At 33.4% G+C, this 11,036-nt stretch overlaps 1 protein-coding gene across 3 annotated transcripts; it reads right to left on the reverse strand.

The window, feature by feature from the left end:
* Positions 1-968: 968 nt before the first annotated feature.
* LOC131033297 (lanC-like protein GCL1) lies at positions 969-5,712 on the reverse strand. 3 transcript variants are annotated; one of them, XM_057964483.2, is made up of 7 exons: positions 5,398-5,712; positions 3,081-3,262; positions 2,839-2,950; positions 2,509-2,658; positions 1,972-2,289; positions 1,440-1,816; positions 969-1,252 (listed from the first exon to the last, which is right to left on the reverse strand). In XM_057964483.2, the coding sequence occupies exons 1-6, from the start codon at positions 5,560-5,562 to the stop codon at positions 1,475-1,477; spliced, it is 1,269 nt and encodes a 422-aa protein (XP_057820466.2). In that variant the 5' UTR covers positions 5,563-5,712; the 3' UTR covers positions 969-1,252; positions 1,440-1,474. The 3 variants fall into 3 exon arrangements, with proteins under 3 accessions (XP_057820466.2, XP_057820464.2, XP_057820465.2); XM_057964481.2 differs by having other exon boundaries at positions 969-1,249; positions 5,398-5,711; XM_057964482.2 differs by having other exon boundaries at positions 969-1,816.
* Between the last annotated feature and the right edge of the window lie 5,324 nt (positions 5,713-11,036).

An 11,036-nucleotide genomic window follows, 5' to 3' on the forward strand; every position in this document is an offset into this window, starting at 1 on the left:
ATGTAACAGTAAATATTGTCTGCTTTGTTTGTCCTAGAAGACAACCCTGTTTTATGAGGGCATTGTATTATGACATGCATTATGATGTATTTAACTATTGAGTTGTCATTGATGATATTCTTATGAAACATATTATAATTTATTCTTGATTTCTGATTTTAGAGTGAAGTTTTTCTTCTTGAAGAGTTCTTCCACCACACAAATCATTGACATGTTATTTATGTTCATTTCTGTAAAGTTTCTGTAACTGTTATAAAGATCTGAAAATTTTCATTAACCCTTCTCTCAAGATTAGTAACTTCCTTGAAAATATTCACATATACTTATTACAAATTCAACTAACCAACAATGATTCTTGGCAATTGAAAACTGAATGAAAAAAATTAAGATTGTTTGAAGGTTTATCTTAGATTTTCTAAAGACCAGAGGACAAAGATATTGGGTTGAAAGGGTAGAATCACTCTAAAGGAGCTTTAACATGCTACATACTCCCCATGGACAAATGTACAAAGAAGCAAATTTAAATGAGTTTGACCCTCCAGAACATAATCCCCCAACAATCGATTTTATCTTTTAAGATAAGCCACAGGTTAGTATCTCCCTAAGCCCACTGATTTTATAGAGTAGAGAAACATTTAGGCAAAGAAAATTTAGTAAGAACAGAGGTCGGTAACAATTTTTGAAATAAAACAATGTTTAAAAATATTGTTATTTTTCCACTTATTCCATGTTCTTTACGGTTTGAAAAGCTTAGCAAATAGCAAATTTGATTCAATAAATGCTGTAACTGATTTCTATTGCAATTCTCCCAACTAATAGAAATTGTCAGAACTTCAAGAAAGCTCTGTGTCTTGCACAATAGTAAATTTGATTCAATATAATCTATGACTGATTTCTATAAAAACTATAACTGATTTCTGTTGTAATTCTCAGAACTTAAAGAAAGCTCTGTGTATTGAAAATAAAGATGAAGGTAAACCCAAATAACTGGGAAATTATATAGTAAATTTTATTCAATAGAAGCTGTGACTGATTTCTATTGTCTAAGAAATCTCACTATCTTGAAAATAAGGATGAAGGTACTGGTAAACCCAAATACTTGGGAATTTACATAGTAGATTCGACTCAATAGAAAATACGACTGATTTCTGTTGTAATTCTCATAACTTCAAAGAAAGTCCTCCATCTTAAAAATAACGATGAACTTAAACTCCATTCTGAAAATACATCGTTACTCCATTCTGAAAATCTGCTAGCAAGATGAACGACATATTTTCAGTATGGGAAATCAACAAATGGAAACTCAACAAATCTTAGTGCACTCAAAAAAAGGCTACTAAGAAGAAAAGTGATTGTGGCTGCACCAAAACTGGCCAACTATAATTAAATATCTTGATGATAAATATACAGGACCAGATAACTGATGCATAGCCATATACCCATTTGTAAGATATACAAGTATAGTTTCAAGTTTCTACAGCTCAAAACCAGGAAACCTTGCTTCATCGGGTTTCACCATATCAAACCATAAGTTTGCAGTGCCCCCTAGGCCTTCAAATAAAGAATATGGTTGATCTCCACCATTCATCTGACCAGATTCAATGAGACTCCTCCCATTACTGTATAGGAAGCCAGCAAATGCTTTTGCTCGATGAAGATACAGTTTATCTTTTGTCAAACGGTAAAGTGCAAGAAATGTGTAAGTATTTCCACTAATGCCATGGCAGAGTCCAAGCTTTCGGATTAAACCCTTCTTCCATACCAATTCACCAGCCTCAATAGCAGCTTGATGGAAATCAGGGTCCTCTGGAAATACCTAATAAAGGCAATGATAAAAGCCTATTAAGATTGAATGACCATAGAGCAATATCCACCTCTTTGAGACATCACAAAACAATAGTGCTTACTAAAATTTCAAATAATCACATACACCCAAGTCCCAAACTGTCAAACTAAATTTTCCAGGCTTACCTGAGCTGCTTTGCAGAGAGCCATGGCAACACCGGGAGCACCATGACACCATTGCACAAACTTGTCTCTTGAATTGCCTTCACGAGATGGGTAATTCCCAGATGGAATACAACGGTTTCTAATCATGTAGCGCAATGTTTCCTTAACATCCGCTGCATCTTCTCTACACAATGGAAAGTGAAGAAGAACATGCATTATTCCTGCAAGTCCATGGGCAGCTCCCCAATACCTCGTCCCATGCCATTGGTACATCAGTGGACAAAGGGTGTGAGATGAACCTGCTCGCCCACCAGCTATCACAGCATCCACAATTGGCCCCTGAAACCAGTTAATTTGTTTTTAGAGTAAGTCAGATGACAACAATCATAGCTGTCAATACATAACATGAGGATAGGTGTACAGTGCCACAGAGTTATCAAATAAATAAACTTCTGATATTAGGGCCTAAGTGGCATGTGAAACTTAAGTACTTCACCATCTCTACACAGTTTCCTCTTATTAGCTCACATTTTAAAACTGGTGGAACAAAATACTGACCAGTACACTCCAGGGGATTGTTTCTGGACCGAGATACTTGTTAATGAACAGAGCAGACCACAGGAATCCTGCACGCCCATAAAACAATTCATATGGCATCCCAAGACCTCCCTCCTCAGGACCCACTGCAAGTGCCCTCTCTTGTGCTACCTGTTGAAATAACAAATCCATTAGACAAATTAATACAATTATTAACCAATAAGTTGTATGTTCTTCATAATTTGAATAAAACAGGGTATTGTAAGGAACAATTGTTTTAAAATGTATCAACATCCCAAGAAATTTCAGGGGAGTGGCACAGTTTTTAAGATTTTCCAAATTTTCTTATACCTCCCAGAAAAGGTTGAAAAAGAAGTCACTTCTTTGCTTATCACCCTTGTATTTTGCAACAACTGCTCCAAGAGCATAGACACCAGCCTTGCCACACAGAAAAGTCACATGTCTACAACATAACAGTTCCAAAATCAATACCCTCAATAAGACATTAAACTTACAGATACAACAAATCAAAACTCATTATAGAGAATTTCCTTGACTAGTAAAAGTTCAGGTGAACTGTTATCATTACTCACTGTCTTAAATTCCTTGCCACTGCAGCACAAGCATCAATTAATTCACTGCATAATGCTAGATCCTCCATGTTACCGGTCAGCTGGTATGATTTGAAACAGAGAAAAGCAGTTCCCGATAACCCAGTATAGATGGTTGGATCTCTGCAGCGGAAGTCCTCCTGTGTCCATGTTGCTTGCACCACCTAAAGAGGAAAATAAAAATTACAAGTTAACATACTAATTGAAGTGGAAATCATCAGCTGCATAAGGATAAGCCATAATTATCAGAGTTTAAACAAATCTAGGAAAGAGAAAAAAGCCCTCACAAGAGGAAATTCTTTTATCAAGGCACTCACATTTTAGAGGTTCTCACAAACTCAACTTGTATCACCCAAAAATGAATACAAACGAAACACCAAAAAAAAAAAGGATTTTTCAATTTTGTTTTCCCAAATAAAGATAATACCTGGTTTCACTTTAGGCAAAGTTTTCAAATACAAACAATAATTCCATTTAACATGCATAGATTTTTGGATTTGATTGTGTAGTATTTATTAACATAACATTTTGGATAAGACTCCATCATGATCCATCATCGGGATGAGATTGAGCTAGAGAAGAAATGCCAATGATGAAATGTATGATCCTCTGGATTTGACTGTGTAGCATTTATTAATATAACATTTCGGATAAGACTCCATGATCCATCATCAGAATGAGATTGAGCTAGAGAAAAGAAAAAGAATGCTAATAATGAACTGTATGATCCAAAGGTTAAATTTATTAAATTACATAATCAAATCCAAAAATCATGAACTGTAGAAAATCCATACTGTTAACATTTCTACTTTCCACAACAATTTCCATTCATTAATTTGTATTTGAAATCTATTGTTAAACTCTTATACTAAATGAAATTATTAGATCTGATATTGGTAACAGAATTGTTTCCTTGCAGCCATTGTCCACAGCCATTGAGTCTTTATCCAGTTAATTCTACAAGTCTGTTCCTCTAGCATTGGTACAATCAAGGAAATGAAAAGTGAAATTAGACAGTTTCCCAATATGCCTTATTGTGAGAAGTACAAACTATTGGTTTCAAGCAACATGATAATACTGATTGGTGATGACAAGGGTCAAAATAAAATTGGTTTAACTGGATTGGGTATAACACCTATGTAGCAGCACAAGATAGTAATAACAAGAGACAAAAGAAAATTGACTTAAACGATATAGTAATAGCAAGAGCCAAAATCAATTGGCTTAATTGGTTTGAGTATAGAGAGCACCTATGTGGAAACAAACAAGGCCTAATTGGATTAGGTGTAGAGAACACCCATGTACGAACAAGACAGGATGATGATAACAAGAGACAAAATAAGTTTGGCTTAAACAACATAATAATAATATGAATGGCTTAAACAACATAATAATAATATGAACGAAAAAAATTGACATTATTAGATTGAATGTAAGGAATACCCATGTGGAAGCAAACAAGCTAGTAACAATAAGAGCTTAAAGAAAATTGGCTTAATTAGATTGGGGTAGAAAACACACATTTAAAGCACTGAAAGGAAGACTTTGTGTAGGAATTGAATCTAAAAAGAGTGTTTCAAATGGATGGTGAAATTAAATGGAAGATTTTATCAACAGATCATTTAATAAAGGAATTGAATCCAGAAAGAATGTTTCAAACGGATTGTGAAATTGAATGATTTTGGATGAATTCAATTGAATGGTTTTGGATGAGCTCAACAACTTCTTTTTCTATTCAAGATAGAACACCCTTTTCTATTCAAAATGATGAACTCTCCAACTTCTCAACAATCCTTCATGGAAAAGACTATACCATTCTAATCAAAATGATGATGAGTTCTCCAAACTTCTCAACTCACAACAATCCCCTTGCATCCCCTTTCATTCCCCTTTCATTGAAAAGACTGTAAGAAGAACCAGCTATCAAGATAGTTACAACCTTCTCTATTGCCAACCGCTTATTTAAAAAACCATGAAAAATTTGAAAAATTGAAGTTACCAAACAGCTAGTGACACCCGCAATGTTAGATGTCAAGGAAAGAAGAAAAAGTCAATAGCAGAAATCTTGGTCGTTACACAACCGACTATGAAAGAACGAGACACCGACAAAACCATAGAAAAAACTCATAACACAAAATCACAGCAAAACCAGAACTGAAGCAAAAATTACATAAAACTGCCAATCGAATTGTGGAGAACTCCTGTAACATGTATACAGAAAGCCCAATTCATGATGAGTCCCCTAACAAAAGAAAAGGCAGACAGTAAAACCCATATCCAAAAAATATGATTTACTAACCTCATCTTTCAAATTAAGTGCTGCTTTGAGAAATGTCTGGTGAGTAGGATGAGTGAGACCTGCAAAAGACACACCCAAATCATTTTCCTCTTCTTCACAATCCCAAGCATCCTCCTCATCAGGCACCTTATCTGCTAGGCTGTTATTAAAATACAACTCTGCCATTAATTTGAAACAAACTATGCCTAAATCCCACCCAAAAGTTGAAATAAAGTATGCCTTCAATTCTATTATGCACAACTATTTATTGGCTACATCTATATATTGATAAAGCATGAAACATATGGACAGTTTATATTGGAGCAAAGATATTTCAAATTGGCACCGCCATTGTCCCCATCTGCTTAGAAGAAAATATCATTGGAAAAGGGTTATCTGAGAATCTGATTAGCATACGATGAAGAGTGTGGGATTACCTAAACATTTTTAAATTGCCTGGTATTTTCCCACCACATGGAACGCAATGGATTGCACAAGTGTTCGAAAAATATCGAAATGTCCATGTCAATTAGATGGCACCGTTTATGTCAATTTTATCTTCCTCCGTATCGTATCCGCAGGGTTTGCTAGGGCAACTTTCTGTGTGCCTTCGCTATTTACATTTTCAAAGACATCCAAATCTGCGGCTACGCAATGCTCACATTAGCAAGAAAGAAGGTAAATAATTATTATACGGTGAGGATTCATCTGTAAACGTTAAAATATGATGGGCTATGCCATGTCTGTACTCTGTACAGTATTATGGATTGACGTTATCATCCGACCATGTTTTAAATGGAATGTCGGAGATATGACCGGACTCCCACAAGGAACATGTTTTGTCTCATATTTTAGATAAATTCTAATATATATATATATTTTTAACTTCATGTTTTGTCTCATATTTTAGATAAATTCTAATATATATATATATAATTTTTCTTTTTAAATTTAAATTACAAAGTAATTGATATGATAGGAAGACAGAAGGCGGTTTTTTATTTGAATGACAAAAATATTTGACATTGATAGGAAGACGGAAAGGTGGTACTTCCCCAACTAACTAGTTATTGATAGGAAGAAGGATACAAGCATTTCTCCTTTCTTTCCCTCCCTTGTTATCAAAGTAAGAAGGTAGGATTGAACTTTTCCAAATAAATTTTGATGAGAGTTCAAAGGATAATGTATGTGAGATCTTGATTCAAATTGTTAAAATTGAGTGGAATTTGTATTGTGCATTCTTTTAAGATGAATAGTTGGAGTTTGGACCTTAAAGTAAGACTTGTGGTTGGCTCTTGGACTTCTGATTCTTTCTTCAAAAGTTGAAGGAAATTCCTTAGTGGGACTCATATTTTGTAATAAATAAAGCATTTAATTGTAGATATTGTGTGTTCTTTGTAAGATTAATAGTTGGAGTTTAGCCCTTAAAGTAAAACTTGTGGTTGGCTCTTGAACTTTTGATTCTTAAGAAGTTGAAGGAATTTTTTTAGTGGGACTCATATTTTGTAATAAATAGGGTGTTTAGATTTATAGTGTTGCCCTAATTTCCAAACACCCAAATTTTCAACTTTTGTGTTAAAGCCAATGTCGGGTTTATCCTTAATATGATACTTTCAAAAGTTTTTGAGATGTGTGATCAGGCAGTTTGGCCCTAAGTCTTCATTTTTTAGTCCTATCATAAGGTGATGAATATGTGTCCTATTTTCGCTATTATCAAATTCATTATGAGCATGCGAGTCCAGAGTTTGTTCCATGATTTCAAGTTCAATCTTATAAGTTAGATCATAATATGTCCTTTGTGAGATGACCTTTTTGTATGGGTTGAAATGCAAAAACAATTAAATCTTGATAATTGTAAAACATTGAGGGAAACCATCTTATGGGCTTGCACTTGGCATTATTTTGAGGAATATGACAAATTTGCATGAAAACCTAGTTCACCGTTTGTGAGATTTTAATGCTTTAATTTTCATTGGCCTCCATTCAAATCTCGCACTCAAGACATCGTCATGAAGAAATCTCTTTGGGTTATGCTCACCACACCTCCTTAAATGTGTGGTTCAATTTCAGAGCAAAATTCTATTTCAGTCAAAAAATATGTATATTTTTTTTAACTAGGCTACCCGATTTCAAATGGAAAATATTAAATTATTTGTCAAAATAATTTTATTATTTTTAATCAATTTAATTTATTTTCCATTTTTTATAACTTGGGAGAGATATATTTTAAAACACCTTAAATTATACTATTTCCTCCCTATTGTTGCTCAAAAATTTAAAAAGTAAAGGTTAATCCCTCATCCACATAAAGTTCACAATGCTTAAAAGATTAATCCCTCATCCCATTTTACATAAAAAGTTCAAAATACTTAAACTCTTAACCAAGTTAAAAGTTAATCCCTCATCCCATTTGACAGAAAAATTCAAAAACCTCAATTGCTCAATTTGCTTAACTTCTTAACCAATGTACTCAATTGCTCATTTTTCATTTTCTTAACTTGTTAACCTCCTTTTGCTCCATTGCTCCAAAATCTTAACCTTCGAACTCCTTATTTAGAAAATTTTGAAACTGTTACAAGAATTCATAACCGCCAAGGCATTATAGTTCGAAATGCTCTGATGGTCATGCATGTTGAATCTGAAAGCTTAGTCGACAGAACATGATATGAGATGTCTTATTAAGGAATGAAATGACATTGTTGCAGCATATGCATAAAGTAGATTTGTTGATCTCTGGAACAAATGCAATCCGCAGCTATAAAATTTAATTTCAACAATCTTTCCACCATCCAGGCACGAAATGGAGTTCTATAAATAACGTAAAGAAGAAGAGAGGATTTTATTTGATGTCATAGTTACAATTGCAATGATCCTTGTGTTGTGGCAATTGAATCCAACCATGAAAAGCATCAATATTTGATTTGATGTTATCTTATTGAAGTATGTAAGTGTATCTTTTCACTCGTCCTTTCTCCAACATGTTTTTCATCATGACAAATTGTAACTTTATAATCCTTGAATAGGCATCCCTCTTGAAAATATTTGAGCTAACCTTGGTCTTTAGTCTTTAGTAGATTAGACTTGGTTTAAATAGTATAAGTGTAATTCATGATCATTATTATAAACAATGAAATTTTGTTAACAATAATGATCATTTATCAATTATAATGAATCATGCACACAATCTTGAGTTCTACATTTCATGCATTGACCCTTTATCATTTATATATGAAAATTTATGCGATCGATTAGCCTTTAATCTAGTGATCATCTTTTGGATTAAATTTATTTTGGATATAATTGCATCATTTGCACCTTGCAACATGTTCAACACATTCAATCCTTCTAAGAATACCTCTTGGAAGACTCTCCTAGGTTTAAGTTGAGTCAAGAGTGAATGAGAGGTTATCCATTATTATTAATTAGACCTTTGACTTTTCTTAATATATTGATGAGCCTTCATTCTACCTTCTTAAAGATAACCGAAGGCATCAAATTTAAAACTATCTTCAAGAATTGTAATACAACAATTGAAGGACCCAACGTGCGTCAAATGTATTTTTATTCATATAAAGACCACAAAGCTTGGAAGGAATGACATTGTTTCTAAAACTTGCTACACTAAATAGACCTAGCAATGTCTAAGTCTTCCCTCCATCCTTATGGTATAGGAAATAGTATAAACTAGAGGAAATTTTTTTTTCAAAAAGTATCTGAAAGGCTTCCAAAGCCATCAACTCATGTCTCATCTTGAAATGCTATGATTTCAAGTAACAATTCTTTTCATAATCTCTTATGATGCTTTTTAAGGATCATTAGAACATTTATGATGAGTCCCTTGACAAAAGAAAGGGAGACAGTAAAACCCATGTCCAGAAAACATGATTTACTAACCTTATCTTTCAAATTGAATGCTACTTTGAGAAATTTCTGATGAGTAGGATAAGTGGGATCTGTAAAAGCCACAACCACATCATTGTCCTCTTCTTCAATCCTCGTCATCAAACACCTTATCTGCTAGGATGTTATAAAAATGCAGATATGCCATTAATTTGAAACTAACTATGCCTAAATCCCACCAAAAAGATTAAAATAAAGCTTACGTGCAATTCTATCATACACAACTATTTATTGGGTGCATCTATATATTGAGAAAGCATGGAACATGTGGACAAGTTTATAGTGGAGCAAGATATTTCACAGTAGCACCGCCATTGTCCCCCATCTGCTTAGAAGAAAATATCGTTGGAAAAGAGTTTTCTGAGAATCTGATTAGCATAAGATGAAGTGTGGGAATATCTACACAAGTTTAAATTACCTGGAATTTTCCCACCACATGGGACGCATTGAATTGTGAAAGTGTTCCAATTTAAATATCGAAATGTCCATGTCAATTAGATGGCATCGTTTATAATTATATCTTCCTTTGTGCCAGGCCAACTTTCTATGTAACTTCGCTATTTATGTTTTCAAAGAAATCCAAATCTGCGGCTACACAATGTCCACATTAGCAAGAAAGGTCAGTTTAATTAATTATTATACGGTGAGGATTTATCTATTTGATAATATGATGGGCTTTGTCTGTACAGCATTATGTATTGACCTAATCAACAAACCATGTTCCAAATTGAATGTCTCATATTTTAGATACATTCTAATATATAATTTTATAAAGTTTCTTCATTTTTATTTGAATGATAAGAAGTAATTAATATTGATAGGAAGATAGAAAGCGACAGTTCTTGTTCCCTTCCTTGTTATTGGTAGGAAAAAGGAAAATCCTCAACTAACGGGTGATAGGAAGAAGGACAGGTGACATTTCCACTTTCTTTCTCTTCCTTGTTATTAAAGGAAGAATGAAGGATTGAATTTTTCCAACTAAATTTTGATGAATTCAAAGGATAATGTATGTAAGGTTTTGTTTCAAGTTATTAAAAATTTGTGGATTTTGTATTGTGCATCTTTGTAAGATGAATAGTTGAAGTTTGGATCTTAAAGTAAGACATGTGGTTGGTTTTTGAATTTTTAATTCTTTCTTCGAAATTTCAAGGAAATTTCTTATTGGGGCTCATATTTTGTAATCAATTAGGTATTTAATTTTAGATGTTGTGTGTTCTGTGTAAGATGAATAGTTGGTGTTTGGACCTTGAAGTACAACTTGTGGTTGGCTCTTGAACTTTTGATTATTTCTTCGAAAATTGAAGGAAATTTCTTAGTGGGACTTATTTTGTAATAAATAAGGTTTTGGTTTTAGAAAGTGTTGCCCTAATTTTCAAGCAACCAAATTTTAAACTTGTGTGTTGATGTCAATCTTGAGTTTGTCCTTAATATGATACTTTTAGAAGTTTTTGAGATGTGTGATCATGTAGTTCAACCTAAATCTTCATTTTGAGTCTTGTCATAAGGTGATGAATATGTGTCCTATTTTTGCTAATATCAATTCATTATGAGCATGCGATTCCAAAGGTTGTTCTACGATTTCAAGTTCAATCTTATATGTTAGATCATAATATGCACTATGCACCTACTTCGAGTTGACCTTTTTGTGTGGGCTGAAACACCAAAACAATTAAATCTTGAGAATTCTAAAGCACTGAGGGAAACCATCTTATGGGATAAATTGACATTATTTTAACAAATGTGACAAATTTTCATGAAAA

Source organism: Cryptomeria japonica, chromosome 10 (assembly GCF_030272615.1).
Source record: "Cryptomeria japonica chromosome 10, Sugi_1.0, whole genome shotgun sequence".
Classification (NCBI taxonomy): domain Eukaryota; kingdom Viridiplantae; phylum Streptophyta; class Pinopsida; order Cupressales; family Cupressaceae; genus Cryptomeria; species Cryptomeria japonica.